Source organism: Camelus bactrianus, chromosome 26, assembly GCF_048773025.1.
Source record: "Camelus bactrianus isolate YW-2024 breed Bactrian camel chromosome 26, ASM4877302v1, whole genome shotgun sequence".
Lineage (NCBI taxonomy): Eukaryota > Metazoa > Chordata > Mammalia > Artiodactyla > Camelidae > Camelus > Camelus bactrianus.
Window position 1 is genome coordinate 16093647 of NC_133564.1, and position 23995 is coordinate 16117641.

Consider the following 23995-nt stretch of genomic DNA (forward strand, 5'->3'; position numbering starts at 1 on the left):
AGAACTCTTTAAAAAGTAAAGTTATTTCTACAGAAATGGGGGGAGGGAGGAAATCATTGTAAATGGGTGAAATCAAAGATTCTTTATCTGAAAATAGAATGTCAACTAAAGTATTATAAATTTGAACAGAGATATGAAAAGTTTTGAAAGAATTTTATTCCCATCAGTGCAGCAAATTGGCTGTGGCATGCTTGAAGTCCACCACCAAAGTCAAAAATCTGCTAATCAAGAAGGAAAACAGAATTATTAGGGTAAAATTATTGAATTTATTCAGGAGCAGTTAGATCAATGACTTTCTAGCCTGAAATGAAATCATCACCTACGTATATTTACGAAGACTATTCTTTTTTTAAAAATGATTGTGATAACCATCTATCGCATCAAATTTTGAAGGCATTTCCTTGAATGTGAAAGGAAAGGGAAGACACTTCAAGTGCACTTAGCTGTGTAGCAACCCTTTGTTCAGTATGCTGCTGTTACGTGTCTTGTGAAAACTTCTGGAGCTCAAGTTGGAGGAGCACATGTGAATAATCAGTATGAGATGGTCCATACGTGACATTGTGAACCCACAGAGGAAATCCATTAACTCCATCATTTGCTCTTCCTCTGGGGCTCAATAGATAATTGTTTATGTTCAAAGCAAAACAAAACAAAATGAAACCTTTTTACTCTTTTAGCACTCGGGAGAGCCTGGCTTCCAACACATCAAGCATCGTTGAAAGTAACCGTCGTCAGAACCCTGCCTGGAGCCCAGCCCACGGTGGAGCTGGCCCGGCCTTCAATTTCCGAGCAAGTACGGACCCCCCCACAAGTGAAGCTGAGAAGTTACAGAAACCTTCCAGCTGCTTGCAAGCTTCTGTTACTAGTGTGTGATAGTCGTTCTGCCTCAGATCTCCTGTCTCGTTCGATACAGCCAAGTTTACGACACTGGGACTGATGTTTACATCTTCGGGAAGACAAGCATCTCAACCACAGTTTTTGTGTTGAACTTAAACTGTGCTGCTAAGTAGGCTAGGGCAAAAACAACAACAGAAAAATCTTTATTTCAGAGTATCGCTTTTCACGTTTATGGCTCTGTAGCAACAAGAATAGCAGTAGGGGTGATATGTATACTTTTGCTTCACTAATTGTAACTGAGCACACATAGGAAAGTCTAGACACTGTATGTGTGATATGCATTTTCGATGTCATACAATTGCCAAGTCCGTTTGAAAATGCCACAGATGCGTGTTGCTCCCAGTCTGTGGCCACATGGTGCCACAGAACTGATCCTTAACACTTCCAAAAACAAACAAAAAAACAAAGCCACCACAAAATGTCAAATGTGAGGGTCCACCCTGAGGGAATTCTATGCCAAACTGACGAGAAGGGACCCCCAGCCCTTTGTGTGTGAACCGTTCAGGCACCTGTCATTCTGCACTGTGAGTTTTCATGACACGATTTTGTAGGAGCCCGTGGAAGTGTATCAGAAGGGGTCGTGATCCAAATCCTGGGAGTGTTTGTTGTCAGGATTTTGTTTTTTAAGTGTCACAGATGCTTGTCTGAATTTTTTTTAACCTTCCGTAATCACAAACAGGAATATAGGCCTTTGAATCTGAAATGGACAAAGGAAGGACACCCCCCCCCCCAGCCCCAGCTTGGCTGGGGCACAGCACTCAGTGATGGGAGAGGTAATGCGATGTTTAAAATGTGTCAATCAAATATTAAAGGAAGATCATTTCCTCCTTGTGATACTTACGATAATCTATCTTACTATCATAGATAACGATAATTAGTTTGTTTAAAAGCAAAATGTTCTTTGTGATACAAATGAAGACTATGGCCTGGGACGTTATTCTTTCTAATGGAAGGACATAAATCTATTTTATGTAGTTTTAAATAGAATGCCTAAATTAGGCTATGGGAGATAATTTTTAGTGGTTATAGGAAAGAGCAAATTTAGGGAGAGTTGAACTTCAGGCCTTTTATTCCTGGGAAGATATCTATAGAGAAAACTTTAAAATAATTTTTGATTAGAAATACACATGTGCCCATGTAATTAACAACAGAATGTGATCATTCTGCAAGTGTAGTGTAATCCTAACTTGTACGCCCCTAAAATTTATCAGAATAACAATTATGCATACATGAACTATGCCAGAGTAATGTTTACAAATACTTTGTAACCAGTTTCAGGAGGCATTTTTAGGCAGATGTATAGTTTTTAGCCCAGCTTACTTCAAAATGGTTTGTTAACATTTTGCTTCGGTTTCCGATGTCATGTTGAATACAAAGAAGTTTCTCAGCAGCAAAGGGATTATGAATAATCAAGATTCAGCCTGCTAGGAAAGAGAGATTTCAAAGTTCCCATGTCCTATTTTATGAGAATGATGGAATAAATCTGTAGCTGATGGAAAATTATTCACCAAAGGGTTACATGCAACACAAGTAAACGGTCTGACAAGAAGTTTTATTTATTTAGTTCAGTGGCATGTGATGTTTGGAGCCATAAAACAGAAAATAAAGATCCAAAAATAAATCTAAAATATTTTCACCTCAGATTTCAGGAATTGGCATAAAATTTGTAAACCACTTCTGCTTTGGTATTAGGTTGAATCACTAGCAGTCTGTTTCAAGAGTGGTGCCATGTACACAGTGGGACTGAGTCTTGAAACATTTGGGCAGTCCCTCATACTTCTTCAGCTGTTTGGAAGTTTTGTTGGGTCAAATAGGACTCGTCAAGTTTAGGAAAGATTCCTTTTCTGTGCTCGTAGTGAAACGTAAGCCCATTTCTTGGTTAACTCTCACATCACTAAAATGCTTAAGCAGTTGGCTTTCCATCTCATGCCGGATTTCCTCCAAGGCATGCCCTGATTGCTCAGAAACGCACTGTCTCATTGCTTTACTGTGTCCAGAAGGAATGATCATGTATCTGTTTCTTTGGAGAGTTGTATACCATAGAGTTACTAAATTTTTCCATGTAAATTTTTTTTCCCCAAAATCTGCCCTCACGTAGGCGTCATTCTAGAATTCATAAATATTTTAACCATCAAAACAATACATCAGCCTCTAGTCAACCCTCCTCAAGCAGCCATTATAATAATCAAATACTGTGTGAACAGGAAAGGAAAGCATTACCTTTAAGAGAAGCTTTAAAATAGGAACCTATCAATATTTCACAAGATGTAGGTTTACAGAAGACGCTATTCGAATAAAATGTGTAAGCTCTTTGCCTGATGCTATGGGATACATGATTTAAAGAAAAAAGAAAACGAAACAAAACTCCCTTAGACCAGCAGCCGTTAGCATAGAAACGATGGACTTTAAAGAGGGTATGATGTAAGCAGACGTTCCAAGTAGAAATACGCCCGTCGGAATCGAATCGGGATTGTTGAATGGGGGACAAGAGGGGGCAGGAAGCACATGACGCATATGACCCAAGATGGTCCGCAGTGATGTCCTCAGTGACCAAACCCTTGGGCCCGCTCCAGGCTTTGCCAGCACCCTTTTCCTCCAGTGAGGCGACAGCTCTGTGTCCCGCGGCTGCTCCTCTAGACTTCACTTCGAATTTATCGACTGAAAGGTTTACAGAACTGAATCTGGTTGAATCTCGGTGTAGCGTTCAACTTTAAAGGGTCAACACATCTGTCGGCATTTTGCACACTTATGTATTATTATGATACAGCATATTACTTTATGGTAATTTTTTTTTTGACATAGAACTACCTCCATAAATTTGATGAAGCGGCAGCAGTGCATTCAAGTGTATTGTTCAGAAGAGCCAAGTTGAAAAACTTGCTGACACGTTAGGCCGTGGTGTTGTCTGTGTGTCAGTGATTGCCTGTGTGGACTCGTGACTGTCCCATCGCCATGGTTTGCTTTTACGGCATTATTTCACTCTCAGACGTCAACCTGTCTCTCCTCTTCCAGCCCCCGCAAAGCACCCTTGACTTTGTGATGAATGAGAGGAAGTTTCGATTTCCTGGCTTCCCCGCCCCCACCCTGTTCCTGCTAAGAGTTCTCTCTGGCAAAGAGTCAATTGGTAAACATAATTTAGCCAGCTATTTACTCCTATACAAATCTGATTGGAAGTCCAGGTTTTCGGTCACAAGACACACGAGAAATTTGGACTGCCAACTTTGAAGCATTTGAGCCCTCTCTGCCTTCTCATTTGCATGCAACCATATTGAGCCCAGGCATCATTTGAATTCAAAGAGCTGTGCCATGCATTCACAACTTCTGTTCCATAATTTTGGACTTCATTTTATATATTTTGCACATCTCAGGGGATCTTCATGAGCATATGAAAAGGGGTGGGGGTGCCGTCAAATAGAGAAAACAAATAGAAAAGCTAAAAGAGGACTAGCTGGATAAAAATAACAAATGATTGCTTCTCTGACGTGAAGTTCGAGTTCAGGAGGCATAAATTAAAAGTTAATCTGGAGGAACAACGATCTTAACACCAGCTGTTCCCAAATCTCCCTTTTTCACCACCCAACCAGCATTTCTAAAAAATAAATTTAAATTATATTATAGTCACCGTGGGGAGAAAAAAAACCTGTTCAGTGATAACGAAAGCTTTTTTTTTTTGAGGTTGGCACAGCTTTGTAAAATTCTACCCAGGATGAACCACTTATCACCACAAAGTGTACTTGAAAATAAAGTTTTTAAACTTAAATTACAAGCATATTGCTCACAATACAATAGGGATCATATTTTGGAAACTCACCATGTGTATAACACGGGCAGTATTTGGAGCTTGATTAAAAACCAACAACAACCTGTGATGACTTCGTAAATTTGTTTTGGGATCTCAAAGTGCTTCCAAAGCATTTGGATTCATGATTAACAAAACAGGTCATATTTGTAAAACCCATACTTGAAATGAAGAAGGAAGGAGTGACATAAGATTACCCAGAAACACAGCGGCAGCTACCAGTGGTCTATTTTCTATGTTTGATAGACCATCACGAGAAATCACGAAATACAATGCCCTTTTTCTGATGTGTGCTAATAAAGTCAAAGAAAACGAATACAACTTGACACCTTTGTCCATTTTCATTCAAAAAGTTCAGGGTGTTGGGTATTTTACAAAATCCACCCAAATGCCATTGCGGTCCGAGGTCCATCTGGACGTACACCCTTGTTTACAGTTTCATATCGGGCTTCTCTAAATCCTGTGCTCAAATACCGTCTTTCAGGAACATGACTGCTCCCGGCAGTGGAAGGTGCTGAAACAGAAATTTTCATTAAAAACTTTAGCAAGTACTCTTCACTGTGCTGCTTAGCACAACAGGAATTCAGTACAATATAATATTGAGCCCTCCTTGGAAGAATCTAGATTTCCCAGGGAAGCTGATCTAGTTCTAAGTGTTTTTTCCTCGAATTAGGAGATGAAAGATCCTGGATGGGGACCTTGTCCGTTATCACAGGCCAGTCACAGACCCAGTTAGCAGCACGCTGTCAGGCGACAGTGGACCCCAGCAGAAGGGATCCCTTCTCCCTCCTCGTCACCAGCCCCAGCCCCTCCTACCCACACTCTTCTGTCCGTGAGCAGATTTCTGCACACGCTTAGGGCTTGAGGAAGCTAGAACACAGGAAAGATGAATGCAAAAGCCATGGGAAATATTGCTTTGCTCTGGGTTAGTAAAATATGGGCAGGAAAGAGATAACCATCAGTCTGATCCTTGCCAAGTAAGACAAAAGAATCAGCTGTCACTCCGTCAGCTCTCCCAGAAGGTTTTACTAGTATTAAGGATACATCCAATATTTTCCCATAGATTTTTATTTAGGATACATTTCATAAATTATATCTATGAGAGAATTCGTCATTAGATTTCCTGGTGTGTGGGAAATAGACATTGGCCTCTCCCTGATGGAGTTAATCTCGTCATCTTTTGCGGCAGCATCCCAGAGAGGGATTCCCCAGCGATTGCTCTGCCAACACAGAATCCTGTGTTTTTACAGTTGTTCTAGGACTTACAGTTGCTGATTTGCAAGGTTCAGAATTCTGCAAGGCTCAAGGGGATCTAAACCTTCTTCTGATGGTTGTATATTATCAGTTCCAGGGCTTTCTTTGCTTGTTGCTGGCTTCAGATGTGAACACACACACACACACACACACACACACACACACACACACACACACCCTGCTAACAAGGGAAGGGATGTTCCCCAGGTGAGGCAGCGATGACTCTGGAAGCCAATGTAAGGCTGGAAGCTTGGTTGGTCCACAGACAGCTGCCTCCCTTTCTGTCAAAAGGCTGGTTTTGGCATGCCTGTTCCCTTGCACCCACCAAAAAGAGATACCAGATCTGAGATCTGAGGTTTCCTCCAACACGAATCCTCTGCAGTTCCAGGAAGTTCACCTTGCAGTACACACAGCTCCTCGCCTGCCTTTCCTCCCAGGTCCCGCCTCCCTGCCTCCTCCCCATTCCCCAACTTAGATCCCCGTGCACCGCCGTGGTTTCCACATTGGAAGGGCAAAGCCGTGTGTGGTATTGTGCACACAGGATGGGTTAGGACCAGTGCTGCCCTAGAGTCACCTTCATGTAAGTTACTGACAGCTGCAAATTAAGGTCCTTAGAGTAGCTGACATAGGTACAACTTCCTAGAAGAGAATTAAATTCCAGCGTTCAGTTTAAAGGGATCGTAATTCTGCAGGTATCTTTCTCTGAGTGACTGAATGTGACTATTGCATTAGGGTAAATGAATTAAGAAGTGCAAGTGGGATTTACTGTATGTTAGAAAGGAGTTTTGCAGCCAAGACTGCCTTGAATAAAATGTGTTTGCACTGAAAAAAAAATTTTAAATTACTTGGTCTCTGGTTGCTGTAAAGGTCATCCAAGATGGATGTTCTGTTTATATTGTATAGTATTTCATATGAAATAATTACAGTTCATGAAATGTCTTCCCTAATGTTACTGATTTATAACAGCACATTTGTAACATGGTTTTTATCGTGTCAGTGTACCATATTGTAAATGATGATTACTTGTCATGCTTAGTATAATAACTTAAAAGAAAAAAAAGCACAGGGATTTTTGTAAGTCTATATTTGAAAGTCCCTCCATATGGTAATATTGTGTTCATGTTGTTTATGTAGTGTTGTGTGAAATATCCATTTTGGATTGTGTTACTTTTTAAGATATTAAATAACATTTGGTTATATGTCTAAGTGGATTTTCTTGGGGGGGACTTGAGAGAAAGTACCTTACTTGAGACCGCCTTATTTCTCTCCTCAATTAATAAGACTTCATAACAAATTTCTATTACACAGTCTTGGTGATTAGTGGTTTTGAATTAAAACAACTAAAAATGGAAATTTCTGATCAACATCTTTTTCCAGGAATGTTGAAAAAGAAATCCCATCTTTAGCTAGCTATTCAAATTTAAAATAGAATAAGGTTTCCAGATGCATACAATTAAGTTTTCTAAATGAAATACAAAGTAATATTGTCGGGGTGGTTTTTTTTTTCTTTTTCTTTCTTTCTTTTTTTTTTTTGGTGCTTTCTTTTGTTATCACTCGTATCAGAGCATCCATCCCCAGATAAACGCGAGCCTTTCCCCAGTGCACGCTCACAGGCTAGGCATGTATTCCAGCGAGGCCCTTGCACAAGTGCGGAATGTCTCCGTGTCTGGTTGCCTTCAGCGTCCTTCATACGTTCTTCTGACTCTCCTCAGTGGTGGCAGATCGTTGTCCTGGGAGATTAGACCTCATTTTTTCAAGCCGGAAGTGATCTGCTGTCAAGCAAATGATTAAGCTGGGAAATGGCATTATTAGTCATAAACAATTTGGAGCCGTGAAGTTGAGCCTGATGTTCGTGTGAAGGCAATACCCAAAGCAGGCTTCCCAGGACTGTTTTGAACAATGACAAGGCCATTTGAGGAAGTGTGGAAAACCCAAGGGGACTGCTTTGAAGGACAAGTCTTATTTTACTTGTATAAGTTTGTCTCTCTAGATTTGAAAACAGTCTCAGTACAGACACTGCATTTTTCAAGCATGGAGTTGAGAAGGACAAGAATTCTGGAAGAAAATTGTGAGTTTTACTCTGAGACCAAAGGCCTCTGTGCTGGAGGGAAGGTAATTGTATGTTCCTTCCAGAAACATCTGGTCAGCTGGACACGTGGAGGAAATGTGGTCACTCACTCCAAAGATGGAAGGCAGGACTTGGGCTCCTTTGAGAGAATGGTCACAGTTCGTAAAAGTCTTTTCTTTCCAAAGGAAATAGTATGGTTTTGACTTATTTTTAAGTGTGTAGAGTGGTGGGGGGTTTTTTTTTTGACTCCATAAAGAAAATCCAAGCAGAGTACTTGATACTTGCCATCTACTCTGTTACAGCTGTGAAATTGAGAGCTACTGCATCATAAAAAGAAGTTATTCACCTGACTTTAATAATTTGTTTAACTGCAAAATCGTATCCCTATTTTGGGAATACTTGGATTTAGTGATATTCCCCCTCTTGGGGCTCAGTGGCTCCAGACTTTCCCTGTAAAGCAAATAGCTAATCATCTAACACATGGAAGGAGGGGGTGTGATGAATGTTCACCCAGCACGACACACAGCACAGGAACTTCAAGAAAAATCAAGGCACCTGCACTCAAGCGAGGTGGGGTAGGGTTTTTGGTGAATCTTCTAGAAAACATCAAGTTAGGAGTATGGTGTTGAGAGGGAGAGGGAGATGCCATGTGTTAGATCAGAGATGTTAGTTTGGAATTCAAAGGGCAGAGTAGCTGAACTGCTGTTGCTCAGTGAAGAGCAAATCCTCTCTTCCAAAGGCAGATCTGCAGCTCCAGTGGAGTGAACGTGCCAGCCAGGGCTTGTCTGGGTGACCGTGTAGATGGGTGACTTATGGCCCCCAGCATCCATCCCAGGCCACCTTTCTTCATGTCCCCCTTGTTTCTCCCCTTTGGTTGTAAAGTTCAGGGCATCGTTTTTCTTTTCTATTACCTCAGGCTTATTTCACTTTATTATTCTTTTCTCGGCATAAAACCAAAAATTTTTGTTTTAATGCTTTCTCATCTATTAATATTTGGACTAATTTCTGATCTCATATATATATTATAATAATGTGGCATATAATATATGATTTATATTAACATATAGTATATTGATATAAATAATATAATACATTGTATATATTGTATACACGCTGTATATCTTGTATATTATATACAGTAAAATGGGGAAATGTCATGCTTGTGGAAGAGATTCAAGAATGAGATTGTAAATGCTAGGACCATTGAGATGTTATTGTATATTATATACAATAGTACATAAGTTATATGCATAGTAATTATGTATATAACTACAATTGATTACTAGTACTTTAAATTTCATATTTATAGTGCCTTACCTCCCTTGTACACACAAGCCACCATCTTCCCTCAGTCTTGTTTCCACTCACTTTTGCACTAAGAATCTTTTGTTCTCCAGCACTTGAATAAAAGTTTACCACCAGCTGATTCATCAAAGGCCTGAGAAATCACCAACTTTCAAAGATATAGATAGATAGGTAGGTAAATAGATATATAGATGATTAGATGGATGGATAGATAGACAATTAAATGGATGGATAGGTAGGTAGGTAGATAGACAATTGGATGGATGGATAGATGGATGGACAGATAATTGGATGGAGGGATGGATAGGTAGGTAGGTAGATAGACAATTGGATGGGTGGGTGGATGGATAGACAGATGATTAAGTAGATACACAGATCAACATTGCATTAGACCAAAGATCTCTGTATTTTTATAGTATATAAGTCACTGTGAAACAAAAGGAGATGTCATGCAGAAAGATACAGTGTGACTCCATTTTAATGATGTACTGAGACTTTGTTACCTTGGGAAATTATTTTTGAACCCTCTTGTATCTATGCGTCAAGCCAGCATCTGCCATTCTTTACTATAGCCTATGTTGTGGGGAAAAAAATTTCCCCCTGAAAGGCACCTCCTTTAACATCAATAACATCTCAATGGTCCTAGCATTTACAATCTCATTCTTGAATCTCTTCCGCAAACACGACATTTCCCCATTTGCCGTCCCATCAGGTGGCAGAGGTAGCAGTGGGTCTGTCGTACACAGTGCAGTTTCACGTTGCTTGTCGTCGTTGACAGGACTTGTGGCAGATTAGCAAATCTTAAATGGATTGGAAAAGACAAGGTGTTTTTTTTTTTCTCTCTTTCTTCCCTTCATATGTCTTTGATGGCCATTCATGGGATCTGTGTCGAATGTCAAAGGATCAATACTCAGACTGGGAAGGTTGCAGGATTCTCAGGGATGGAGAGATGACCTTGGAAATAGAAGATGCCATTTCCAGTTATTTCCCTTTCGTGTCTCCTGCCTTTAAAGGGGGTCTAATTAGATGGATTGGGGGCTCCATCCGGCCCTAAAGAAGTCAGGCAAACAGGCACAATAGAGGTTATCTTTTACAGTTGACTTTTGTTCTAGCCAATTGATAGAGCTACCAATACTCGGAGAGACTTTCCTAAAGTTATCAGCAGTCGGAATATTTTGTAGATAGATTATTGAGAGCAAAGCACTTCCATGGCATTTTTAAAACGAACATTTGATTACAGTTTTAGAATTATAGAATTACTGTGACGGTAGTACACACTTTCTGTTCCCCCTTCCCAGTTTCCTCTATTGTGAACATCTTAGTTTGGTACATTGGTCATAATTAATGAACCGATACTGATACACCATTGACGAAAGCAATACTTGATCCAGATTTCTGCAGCTTGTCCCTACGGTCATTTTTCTGTTCGAGGAGCCTGTCTGGGACATCACATTATATTCAATCATTGTGTCGCCTTCGTTTCTTCTAGTCTGAGGGAGTTTTCTTAGATTTTGGTTTTGATGACCTTGACGGTTTTGAAGAGGACTGGTCAGGAATTTTGTACCATGTCCCTCAATTTGGGTATGCCTTCTGCTTTTCTGATGACTAGGCTGGTGTTAGCCGGTATGGGGAGGTAACGTGTAGTTCGTGTCGTGTACCACAAGTGTGTTACCAACACCACCGCTCACCACTGCTGCTGTTAACCTTAATCACCTAGCATAAAGTGATCCGAGGTTTCCTCACTGCGGAGTTGCTCTTTTTCTTTGTTTCCGTAATTTCTTCTTTGGAAGAAGGTCAACTAAGCACAACTGACACTTGAGTGAGGAGTCATGCTCCATCTCTTTATGGGCGGAGCATCTAAATAGATTATTTAAAATCCTGCACAGATTTGTCTCTTCTTCCCCATTTATTTATACAATAATTTTTCCCCATCCGTATATGCTCACAGATACTTATTTTATGTTTTGAGTTGCAGTCCATTACTGCCTTATATGTTATTCCTCAATTTTTCCAACTTTTGCTATTTGCTCCTTCAGTGGGCTCCTGTATCCCTTTGACGAACCCCCCTTGATGTGGTTGTTTGTTTGTTTGTGAGCATGTCCTAACTTTCTGGCACTATAGGATGCTCTAGGCTCGCTTTGTGTATCCTACCCCAGTCGCAGAATCAGTCACTTCTCCAAGGAGCCCTAGTCTCTTTTACTGAAGGAGGGTATTAGAAGCCAAGATCTAGGTGGCAGCTACGGCCACCACCGGTACTGGAGAGCCATGATTTCTAAGCCCCCTCTGCTTATAGAGTGAGGAGGTAGGTGTGTGTGTGTATGTATGTCTCTAAATAATGCCATATGTAACATCGTGTCTCCGGTAAGCTAAACGTGAGTTCATACTGATGTATCCGGCTCTAACCCATTCTTCCATAAATCATTCTAGCTTCTGCCCTTGCTTATCTGTAACCTCCTCCTCCAGCAGTGAGAATCCTGGCTCCCACTATCTGCCGTCCGTTTACTTAGTTGTTGATTATAGTGCATATATGGTGGTTCATCCATTGCGTTTTGTAAACCTGATTAGATAAGTATGGATAAACATGGAAGTGAAAAAAATGGAACGTTTTCTCACCTTATCCTAAGTATGTGGCTTACTTAATGTGACAGCACTAAAAAGACCATAAACTTCTTAATGAGCTTACTTGGTCCCAGTGAGATTGCACTGAAGAATTTTAAGGTTCTGAGGGCAAAGGGACGTGAATAATGTTATTTAATGTGCCTCTTTCCTTACGTCACACTGTCAGTTCTTGGAGAGAAGGCATTATGTGGACTTAATATCAATATCCAATGTTTGATAAGACTCTACTTTCTTCTCCCCATTTCCAGCCTCTGCATCTCTAAATTTTAGTCATATTCCAAGGTCCAGATCAAATGCCTTCTCTTTCCCAAGGGCTTGTCTGAACAGCCCTTCCCCTTTTCGTGTCCTGAAAAAAAATATGGCCTCTTTCTCGATCTCAAAGTACAACGTTTATCATTTCCAACCCTGTTCCCAGTTTTTGTCTCAGAGTCAGGACCGCAGACTCCTGCAAGACCATGACCTCAGCTAAACAATGTGCGCCCCTTCTATGCTATTTACAGGATTTCCTGGCGGGGGGCGGGGCGGGGGACCTCCTCTTGTGGTTGTGTCTCAGTGGCCCTGTGAGCTTTGAAGCCTTCGGTGGGCTGGGCTGTGCGAGGGACGGGCTCGGTGAGAGCCTTCACGCAGGGTGTCAACAACCTGGGCGCCTTGCCCGCGTCTGCTCCTCACCTCCGGAGGCTTCTGGAGATGCACTGACCGGTGCTCCTGCGGCTTTGCCTCAGCGCGAACGTCTTCCCTGTTACAAAAGAACACCAGTGACTAGGGCAGGGCTTTGGAAATGTCAAAAAGTTGTGCAAAGATGAAAAGCCGAATGGGAAGCTTTAGTCCCTTCTTGCAAGTGCACTCGTGCGTGCGTGCGTGCGTGCGTGTGTGTGTGCAGCAAAACGTGGGAGAGGAGTTGAAGGGGGGGGAGGGTAAGAAGCCCTTGAATGAGATTCTGCCTGGCGTGCGAAAGGGGCGAACGTCACCCCTGGAGCGTGGGGAGCCCCTCTGCGGGGGAGCAGGCTGTGCGCTTGGCGGGGCTGCGGGGGGGGGGGGGTGGCTCTTCCCCAGAGTGGTGGGAGTAATTATGACCGTGGTCACAGTATGTTTCCTTTTAACCATATCTGAAATCTAAGGACAGCTGACTGTTGTTTATGCAAACGTTCCACAAAAGTATAACAAAAAAAAATCTACTTTCTCTCAGTTTGAGGGGCTTTCTCCTGTATCGTAGCCCGTGTTTTTCTGTTTCATGTCATTTCTTCCCCCAACCTCTGGCTCCTTCTCTTGTTGCATCTGTGAGATTTTGACTACAGCTAATTTTTCATGGAAATGTGCTCATTTCTCTCCCCTCCACCCCGTCACACACTTTTCAAACAAGCCCTTGATTTTGACTTCTTGATGGCCTTTGTCGTAACTGCCTGCAACAGTGTCCCCAGATGTGACTAACTCATTTTGTAGCGGTGACTCTTTTCAAAGCCTAACCAGGGACTTCTAACAAAGAACTTGCTATTCCTCACAAATACTCAAATTAGGTTTAAAAAAAAAAATTAAGCCCTGCTCTGGGTTGACTTAATACCAAATTCCCCCAAAGCCCTAGTTCACCTGCAGTGTTGGGGGTTGGTATATTCAGCAAGAGTGTTGGAACCAGGTTATTCTCCACGGCACCAGGGTTCAGAAATGGTGATGTATGTCCTGCCCTGGGGTGTGGTTGTGGGTCAGGGTGAACTCAGTGACCACCCAGTCTGGTTCCCTCTGGGAGATGGTGCAGGTAACTTGAAAAGAGTCTTCTAAATCGACTCTTCTCGAAAGTCTTGCCTCTGAAAAGATACCTCTTAATTTTAGTTTTCTGTATATTCCATTTTTTCTACAATAAGCCTATGTTATTTGAAAGTCAGAACACTGTTTATGAAAACATAAAATGTTTAAGAATACAATAACAGGAGAAAGGTCATAGATGGTGACTTAGGTGCATCCTGTGTTTTAACCCTTCCTGCTCAGTGAATCCTTTCCTTTCCCACAGCACTTTCTGGCCACTTCACCTCTGATGGGGACTAAACTCTGACACTTGCAGATTTCTCTTGAGTATAAAAAAAACCTTCTTAATTTTTCAAGTTGCAGATCTATGTGCTTCCTGCTTTCCAGAGCAAAAACAAGTCTCCTGGTCTCAATAAAATGCAATCCAGAATTTCTTCAAATGAGGTAGGATTAAGACAAAAAAAAAAAAAAAAACAAAATCCAGGATTAAAGGTAAGGTTTGTTTCTTCTTTTAGGGGCAGAGGAGAAGCCATCATGTAGGGAAGATAAATGAATCATTCAGAGCCAGTGTAAGCTGGTGCTTGATTCATTCTCCTTAGTCATTACGTTTGTAATTAAACTTTCTTCCCAAATGATTTGTTACAACGAACTCATTTGCCCTCAGAATCGAAGCGAGAATCCTCAGATACTTCCTACTGTACATGGAAATCTGGTGCTTGTCAATGCATGTGGCACTTAATCTGTTCTTACTGTAATTTGTAAGAAATATACCTCAGTCATAGACTTTAAAAAGGATCACCTCCCAAAAGGTAGCTTTAATAAATGGATGCATTTTTTAAATTTAGGGCCCTATAGTTGTAGTCTAGGTTTTTCTAAAGCTGATAAATAAATGGAGTTTAAATGGCTTTCTTCCATCTATTGAGATGTAATTGACATCCAGCACTGTATAAGTTTAAGGTGGACAGCATAATGATTTCCCTTACATACATCATGAAATGATTACCACAATAAGTTTAGTGAACATTTGTCATCTCATATAGATATTTAAATTAAATTAAAATTTTTTCCTTGTGATGAGAACTCAGAATTTACTCTCCTAACAGCTTTCATATAGAACATACAGCAGTGTTAATTATAGTCGTGTTGTACATTACATCCCTAGTACTTATTTATCTTATAACTGCAGTTTGCACCTTCTGACTGCCTTCATCCAGTGACGTTTAAGCTTGATAATACATCAAGTACCTTCCTAAATTCAGAAATAAACAATACGTGGTGTGCAGAAGGAACCTAAGTCAAAAGAAAGATTAGACACAAATACACCTGCATGAATTGTAATGTCATTTGATTATTAATTTTGATAAAACGAATATTTTAAGTAGCAGGCATTCAGTGCTTTCCTCCTGACTGCCAAGACATCCTGGGTTCTAGGGACACAACGTAAAAGACGTGGTCATTGTCTTCTAGGGGATTCAGAGGGAAGGTCAGCCCCTCACCTGGAAACCAGCAATGCGACCAGGGTACAAGATGCTCAGGGCAGCATGGGAAAGCGCACCTGCCTGGAGCAGCTCCTGCTTCCAGAACTATCCTGCCTGCTCACCACCTGCGGGGGTTGGCAGCCAGCCTCACTCATCTGACCTCTGAGGCTCAGGGTTACGGTCTGTTACCGGATGGGGATGGATTCTACCTTCCGTTGCTCACAGTGGTGTCTATGAGGATTTTATGAGACCTATGAGAATGACACACAATGGGTAAGATACAAAAAAAATAAATAAATAAACCAGTCTTGTGCAGGGCTCGGGGAGAGAGCACACCGTTGTGGTTGCTCTTGTGGCAGAGTTATTTTTACAGGCAACTGGAATTTAAGATGGACCTTTAAAGAACACGAGAGCAGAGGGGTCCTAAGAGTTATTCCAGGCATGGATAACAAAGGCTTAAAAGTAGGAGTGCCAAAGATACTTTTGCAAGACAGAGCATCTGTAGACTTAAGGTTTATCATCATAAATGCAGTGAGCATCTATGGGGTCAGTGGGGAGGGCAGCCAATGTTACCTAGAAATTTTCTAACACACCATTTTGCTACAGAGCATTGAAAATGATCATGGGACAATGCCACACCAGAAGTTCGTCACACGTTAATGCCACAGGTCTGTGTCTGCAGATGACCCACCGCCCAGCCCTCTTTTCCAGTTACTGTGGTAAGTCTAACCTCCTCTGGGAAGCCCCTGTCTCAGCTCAGCCCTCTCCAGTCATGTTAACACTCTCGTGTTCTTTGCTTTTCCTCCTTTTCCCGGGGATGTATCATGTGCCCCCAGCTGGATGATAACAGCCCTTGAAGTTGGGAAGGCTTTCCAGTCCTGTCAGCTCCCAGAGCCTGCCGGAGGGTGGGCCCCAGGCTGGGGCAGTGGTGCTGGCCAGGACCAGGTCCTCCGTAACGGTGTCTGAATACGCACGTCACGCGGTCTTGATTTTCTGCCCGACTAAATGTTTTACTCCTGCTCTTCCAGTGCAACCTTTTCCTTCCAGCAGACAACTTGTTTCCTGTGGACTGTTCGTGGCCCCTCTAGAACGTCTAGAGCAATACTTCTCATCAGTGAAAGGGGGCTGGCATGACTTAGCTGCTGGGGAAACGGTTTCGAAGCACACAGGTGTGGCCCCCAAGAAGACTCCATTCACTCGGGATTCTGACTCAGTTAAGTCCAGAGTGGTGCCCAGGCATGAGTATTTCGGAAAAAACTCCCTAAGCTCGAGTTTGTTTCCTTCACCGCCAGCCTCCCCTGCCCCCAAACAGGAAGTAGCTTGAAGTTTAGTAGTGATTTCTTAAAATGACCTGCAGGAATCAGGTCACGTTTTCCACTTTTTTCCTGTCTCCTCAGACATAATTCTCTTTTTTAATTATTAAAGTGTATTTGATTTACAGTATTATGTTAGTTTCAGGTGTACAGCAGGGATTCAGTATTTTTGCAGGTTGCACCCCACCATGGGTTATTTTAGAAGATAGTGGCTGTCATCCCCTGTGCTGCACAGTAAATCCTTGCTGCTCATCTGTTTTATATATAGTCGTTTGTCTCTGTTAACCCCATACCCCCACTTCCTCCCTCCCCCTTTCCCCCTCCCCTCTGGTAACCACAAAATAATACAAATGAATGTATATGCAAAACAGAATAAGGCACGATCTAAAAAGTCAAACGCGAAATTATGTCACTGCCAAGGTGAAGAGCGTTCTGTGAGACATTTATACAACCACTAATGTTTTCCAAGGACAGGAAACCCTTAAAAAAAAAATTCCTTCCTACAATTACAAGAATCCTACTTAAACTGAAAACCTTATTCTTAGATATCCCAGTGGCCACCTGGAGATGGAATGGTTTCTACTGCACCTGAATAACATGCCGGCCGCTGGCCCCGCCTCTCTGGCAGCAGAGCCCTGGAGCCGTGGCTTCTGGATCCGAGGTCAAATTCACCCCTTTGAGGATGCTTCTCTAGGAGGGAGTGCCGGGCCCCAGGCTGTCCCTCGGCCAATGTGGGAAGCAGGTGAGTTTGTCTTGAGCCTCTTCCTATTTCCCACTCACCAGTTCCCTCCTACAGCCCAGCCTCTCATACACAGGAGGAAAGCCAGTAACTCTCTAGAAAAATTCTCCTTTCCAAAGAGACTCACGTTATAGAAGAACCTACAGTAGGAGGCTGCTGGTGGGCATGGCCTTCTACCTAATTTCCCAAGAGCCTGTTTACGTGTCTTTCTGCCCCTTTCTGTTTGTCTGTAACGAGCTTCTGAAGGGGGAGGGTTGTGTCTTAGTCACCGTTGCTTTTCCGGTGCTGACACAGACAGAGATGTTTATGAACGAATGAATGAATACACGAGTGAACGAGCGGACGCACGCGGAGAGTGGCGGAGGCAAAGTCGGCACTTAGGGTAAGGTGACCTTCCACGAAGTCTCGGATCGTAATCGCCACCTGGAACTCGTTTTATTCTGCTCTGTCTTAAAGTTTGGCTAGCTAATTGAAGAGCCTTTGGAGTAAAGGCCCATTCTTTCAAGAAGCTTCTAAGTGAGATCTTGCGGCTCCAGTCCTGATACATTCTCAGGGTGGCGATCTTACCAGTACTCCTAGAGAGGCATTACTGTCTGTAATTTTTTAAACCAAAACACTGGTGTTTGAAAACTCCTTGAGATAGAACACATTTATATATTTGAAAAATAACTTGAGTAAAACTAGAATTCGGCTTATAATACTCTCTCCGGAACCGTCTCTAGCCTCGTCTTTGAACCACTGGCCCCTTGTACCCCGTGTCCACTGCATGTGTGACGCCCTTGTACATGGCCTGAAAGATTCCAGCACCCATGGATGTACTCACACGTACAAACAGTAGCGGTGCCGTGTTACACAAATAGCATGGAGAATGGGAGAGCTGTTCACAGGTGGGGGACAACAGACATTAGGAATGTCTGGTCTGTTTGTTATGCCTCAGTGATGTTAGCATTTATTGTTATTTTATTAGAAATGAATATGTGTTTATTACAGGAAATCTGAAAATTACAAGAAAGCAGAAAAGAAGCAAACGAGAATTAAGCATCATTCTATCACCCAAAGATGATCATAGGTGTTACACGGTATGTGTTTCTTTTTAATATTTTTACATATTTTAAACAAAATTGGGACCACAGAGTCCAAAGTGTTTTGTAACCTGCCTTTTTCCAGCAGTTACCGTGAACGTTTCTCGTGACTTTAAGTATTCTTCTAAATAATACTGTAAATGTCTGCGTAATTTCTTCCCTTGAATCATTTTCCTTCTGTTTCTCATTGTTGGGCATTTTGTTAAACATTTTCCGGATGTTGGAATTTTCAGGCTGCAGTGAACATCCTTGAAGAAATCTGAATGTTTCCTGGAATTAGAATTCCTGGGTCAAAAGCTATATGCATGCTTAAGGCTTTTAAAATCTATTGTCAAATTATAGTTCCCAATTTGTTGTGTCCAGCTACACTGCAACCAGCAGTGATAATGAAATTCATTTTCTAGTGTATTTAAAGTTCGTTGTCATTTCTGTATTTTTTGCAACTGTAGGCATTCATCTACCATTTGTATTCAGGGTTAGGTTCTGGTGTATCATGGGCAGAATTATTCTGCCTATTGATTGACTCTTTCGCAGGTAAGGTATTGGACATCTCATAATTAAGTTTTAATAAAGTATATTAGAATAAAAGATTTTTTGCCTTTTTTGCCTTTAGAAGGACACCATGGGAAACTGAATTAGTCATTTTAATCATTAAATATTTTGAGAGAAAGGAATCCTTCGGCCCTTCTCTTTTTCATCTGGATGGCCCGGAACAGCAGATTCAAATTCAAAATTGTTCCCACTTCCTCCGTGTCAAGTACCCAAGCACAATGAGAGTACGATTGGGTCTTCAGCTTAGGAGGAAACATTTACAACACAACCCAGATATTTTCAGCCTGTTTCTATGGGTTGAATGGAGGCGTTTCTAATTCCCAGAAGGACGCAAGCTCTCGCTACAAGACGTTTTTCATTTGAGTCCAGAGTGAAAGACACATGGGAACTACCTGACAGTATTCTTCTCTGTCGGTAACGTTGGGTATTCCCAAGATGCAGCGTGTTTTCAGATTTATTATGCTCCTGTAATGAAGAGGCTCAAGGAGACTTCAACCTGGAGGAGCTTTTTATTTGACATCTTTCTTTCAAGGGGACAGCTCTGCTGTGGTTGGTTTAGTATGCGCCCGCTTATTAGTGGTAACTTTTTGTGAAAACATGCTTATCAAAAAAAGGATGATCTATATCAAAGAGCAGCTGCTGCAGATCACAAACTATTCATAAATAGCTTCCCACCGCCCACTCCTCCCGCCCAAGCCAGGGTGAGGCCCTCTGTTCTCAAGTTATAACAGTCAGCAGAAAATTAAAACCCCATCAGATGATAAATAGTTTAAAAAATATTTCTCCCTAGTGTCTTGAATGTTGTCTTGTAATGCAGTGCACTTTCACTGAACCAGAAATGGTCTGTAATAAAAGAATATTGGGGGAAAATGTTTAGATTCTCATTGAATGCTCAGACTTAGAAGGATAGTTCTGGTTTCACTGTCAAAGGTTAATAGCCGAGTATATGTCATTAGCTTCAATAAAATGAGAGGTTTTCATCCCAAGCCCCCAATAAACAGTTACAATTTTTAACAGATAAAAGCTGAAGACCTTTTCCCCTAATTTAAGGTACCAGTCAAATTGGCAGTGAGCAAATGATTGCTTTTTAAAAATCCTATAAATCTTACAAATATTTTATTTTTTTGAGTCATCAAAAAGAAAAGACCACTTCTTTCAGCTGCCTTTTGACTTAAAACCATCTTTTCTGTATACACAGGGAACAAATAACGATTATTTCTGGCAAGTAGGCTGATGTCTGGTTATTAATCATGTGTTTATACGTCGTATTTATTGACTGTACGCCTACACGTACTCAGAACGTGCAGCTCCTTTCCTTGTGAAAAGAAACCAAGGCGTTACAGAAGTAATGCCAGAAGCCTCCCTAGACCTGTGGCGATGGAAGTGACTCTGAACGGTCAGCCCTGAGACCGTATTCACTGTCAGCTCTGGACTGTGATTTTCTGCTTGAACCAACTTGTTTCCACTAGGGTTTAACTGAATGTCAGTCTTTCCCGTCGGTCACCCTTTGCAAGCTATTAGGCATCACCAGCACCTACAGAAGAGAATCCCCTTGTAAACGGCTCGACTGAGTCTAGAGAAAAACGCGCCTTTTGTTCTTACCGTAGCTGACTGACGTCTCAGAAGTCCTCGAAACCTTATTTGTTCTTTCAAGTATACTCTCGAAACACGGTGTAGACACGGAACAAAGAGTGTGAGCTGGTTTTCCGCCGTTGAGTCTCTCCTAGAACAGACAGGACTTGCGCTTTATCTGGATGGGAGAGTCCTGAGGACGCCCACCCTGACATTGCAATGAAAACATTCCCTCAAAGCTCTAAATTCTCTCCTCTGGCACAATAAACTAGAGTAGCCTGCTGCTCCCTCTGGTAGGCTTCTGGAGTTGCCCCCATGTTAGAGTAACACCCTGAAATCATCTCTCCTCTGCTGTAGCAGAAGGCAGGTGACATGTTCCAGGTGTCTCTGCAAGACTGTCATTCCCAGACGCAATAGATGACATCAGGGAACCAGCAAGGAGGAGCTGTGTGCTTGTTTCTCCTCTGCCTGTCTCTCTTTTTTCCCTTCATCTCCTCCTCCTCCTCCCCCTGCTCTTTCCCTCCCTCCCTCTCTCTCTTACACAGGCGCGCGCGCTCACGCACACACACACACACACACACACACACACACACACACACACCTTTTTCTTTCTTTTCTTAAGGATCCAGAAGGTTTGAAGGTTGACTTTATGGAATAACATGCCCCACATTTCAGTAGCTATGGCTGGTGCTGAGGGCTGAAGGTCTTTGGGTTGGCTGGAGAGATTTCAGACCTGGCAGACCTGGACATCACATAGGAATGCGGAGGGGGCTGTGGGACGAAGCACACCTCAGGGCAGTGGCTCACTGGCCATTTCTGGCCCTCCTCCTGGCCAAGCCTCCTGTAATTCTGTAAGAACGGCGGTTGATTCTTTTCCACTTGCTTTATCCCTCCTTGCCTTAAAATCATAGGGAAAACTGACAGTTCCCGAGAAAATTCCAGAAAGTCTGCTGCTGCCTTAAGGAATGTGAACTTGATAATCATTGAACTTCCTTTATTTCTCCAGTATTATGCTCGGTTCTTTTCCTAGATTGGAGAGCCCGACTTTCAAGATGCATTTAGCACCCATATTTCATTGCTGAGGGGTCTAAGATGCAGGAGAGCATGTGGTCCTTGCTCATGGTCCAAAGCTAATAAGACGGTGAACCCAGGCTATAAATCCAAACCAGTCTAACTGTGAAGCACGTGTGCAGGGACCCGTTGGTATTAAGTCCTCCCAGCACGGGAGCATGACTTCACAGAACCCCGCAGAGTTGGTGGAGGTGCGCAGTCCGGCCCCCGGGGGAGTGGGGGGCGCAGTTGGGGCCCCAGGGCGCTCGCTTCCTGTGCCCCTGCGGCGTCGGATTCCGCCCCCCCCCCCATGCAGGGGAGGAACGTGAACGGGTCAGAGGTGAACTATAAGGGCTTCCTTGTGGCCACGGAGTTGATGAAATGCTTTTCTAACTGCAAGTCTGTCTCTTTTATTGCTCTCAAACTTCATCCACCCGGGGTGAGTGGTGTTTATCTTTCTAAATTCAGGTGTTTCTCAAACTAAAGTAGAGAACAGACAGGAAAGCCAGTGCTGTGCTCGAGCACTTCACGCGATGCTTTTGGGAGAGTAGACTTGCTTCCTAACCTTAAAAATCTGTAACCGCTGCTGTGGTTTCCCATCTCTCTGGAAGGGTATTCACGGTGCCTGGAGATTCATTCGCACCCATATTTGGGTGTAACCTCTGGAGGAATCTGGCTCCGAGGGAGGAGCAGGAGTAACAACTAGCCAGCCTGTGCTCCATGGTTTAGGCAACCACAGTCCATTGGGCAGAAAGTAAATTGACACTTGAGCCCCCTTCTTGCTGATGAAAGTAGGCAGCATTTCAGAGCTTGGAAGGATTGAGCCAGCCCCTTGTTCCATCCACACGCATCTTCCACGCACTCTCCCTTACCACGTGCGGCCGCATCAGAGAGCTCGTAGAGCTCGTGCAGTGAGCTGAGCCCTGGGGATAACTATCTTACGTAGCTCAGCCCTGGTCGTTATTTTGATCACACTATCAGGATGGGGTAAGGTGGTTGGCATCCCCTCCTTTTCAAGAAGAGGCAGTTTGGACTTGGAGGTCAGTTGTGTTGTCCCCAAGAATAAACAGCGGAGTCAGGAATCAAACACCAGCCAATCTCACCCCAAAGCCTAGAACTCTCAGTGACGCCCGGCTGCCTCCTGTACTTTTGGGTCAATGGAAAGCATCACTTTGCCTTCTATTTATACGACTGAGTCACTTATAAAGATCATGACTCCACTGTCTTTGTAGATAGCACGCCAACCAGGCTCACAAAGAGTCATAAGAGAACGCCGTCCACAGACTAACCACAGTGCTGCTTATGGGAGACAGACTTCAGAGCAAGACAAATTCCACAAAGCATCATGTGTCTATGAAGCCAAACCATAAGGAAGTTTCTTTTTAAAATAATATTTAACTTTTTTTCCTGTTTATAAAAATAATATACAATCAGTGAAAAAAATCTAGGAAAATCTAAGGGAGAAAATAAAAGCCAGCTATAATGTTAACATTACAACATACATTGTTTTACTATTACTATTTGTACATATATGTATATATATATTTAAATATATAATATATCTTATATATTTATATATAATAAATTTATATATTTTACATATAAATGAAATTAGACTAATATTATGTATACAGCTTTTTTTTTTTTTAGACCATAACATTACCTCTGACCATATGGCCAGCCATTAGCCACTCTTGTGGATCGATCTAGGGTCTTCCTCCAGGCCATCTCCTCTTACAGGCAAAGTGCTGCCCCCAGGAAGATTTCCTTTCCCCAGTGTCCAGGGCTGCCCCTAAGTGGGGCTACGATGACGGACAGTCCACTTTGGGCTGGTGCTGGCATATGGTACAGGGCCATTCCTGCCATCTCAGTCTGGCTTGAATTGCTATCTTCCTTAGTCAGTTGGGAACATGAGGCCATTGGTGTCGGCTGAGGGGGTCAGTGGCCGGGCAAGCATACTGGGTGTGAGTGGCTTGCTCCTCAGCCTTATTTTGCCTTTGGGAATGGTTAGGCATCAACCTCTACGTATCATCTTTCTGTAATGGTTGAGCACTTCTTGGAATTGCCAATTTTATGGCCAAGCAGACCGGATAAGACCAGTTCCTGAATGGCAAGTATCAGGCGTCTGGTCACCTGGTGCCCGTGGTCAGTTGTCTCCCTGTCAGGGTCCAGTGGCAAGCCAGGAGCTGTTGACCCTAAAAGGAGAAGAGGTATTTACTGGAGCCTAGCTTTAATCATAAACCTTCAGGACCTCCTTCATTTCTGATGTTCCACTGAAGTTTGCAGATGGCTCCAGACAGCCTCTCGACGTGCCCAGGTCCTCCAACCATCGCTCCATTTCTGGATTCACAAGGTTCCAGCACAAACACTTCTTCCTCTGCACCCTGATCAGCATAAGAGCTTTATTTTTACTCTTGAGTCTCCTGCTAGACCAGCAACCATTCATATCCCCAGAAATGTTTCTCTTCATCACATTTACCTTTAATTTTTTCTGTGTTTTTCACCTTTAGTAAATTTCACATTGAAAAAA

General features: G+C 42.6%; 1 protein-coding gene and 1 long non-coding RNA gene across 14 annotated transcripts in view; both read left to right on the top strand.

Annotated features, from left to right (window-relative positions):
- The window catches only part of STOX2 (storkhead box 2), a 175489-nt gene extending 168340 nt beyond the window's left edge, over positions 1 to 7149 (top strand). For all 12 annotated transcript variants that reach the window (XM_074353553.1, XM_074353554.1, XM_074353557.1 and 9 more), the window contains one exon: positions 678 to 7149. In XM_074353553.1, the coding sequence (XP_074209654.1) occupies positions 678 to 873 (196 nt within the window). In that variant the 3' untranslated portion in view covers positions 874 to 7149. The remainder of the gene's footprint in view (positions 1 to 677) is intronic.
- Positions 7150 to 12991: 5842 nt separating this feature from the next.
- On the top strand, positions 12992 to 23046 carry LOC123616395 (uncharacterized). 2 transcript variants are annotated; one of them, XR_012502347.1, is made up of 3 exons: positions 12992 to 15430; positions 15764 to 15876; positions 16205 to 23046. It is a non-coding gene; the product is annotated as an uncharacterized LOC123616395 (long non-coding RNA). The 2 variants fall into 2 exon arrangements; XR_012502348.1 differs by having other exon boundaries at positions 16208 to 23046.
- The last annotated feature ends 949 nt before the right edge of the window (positions 23047 to 23995 follow it).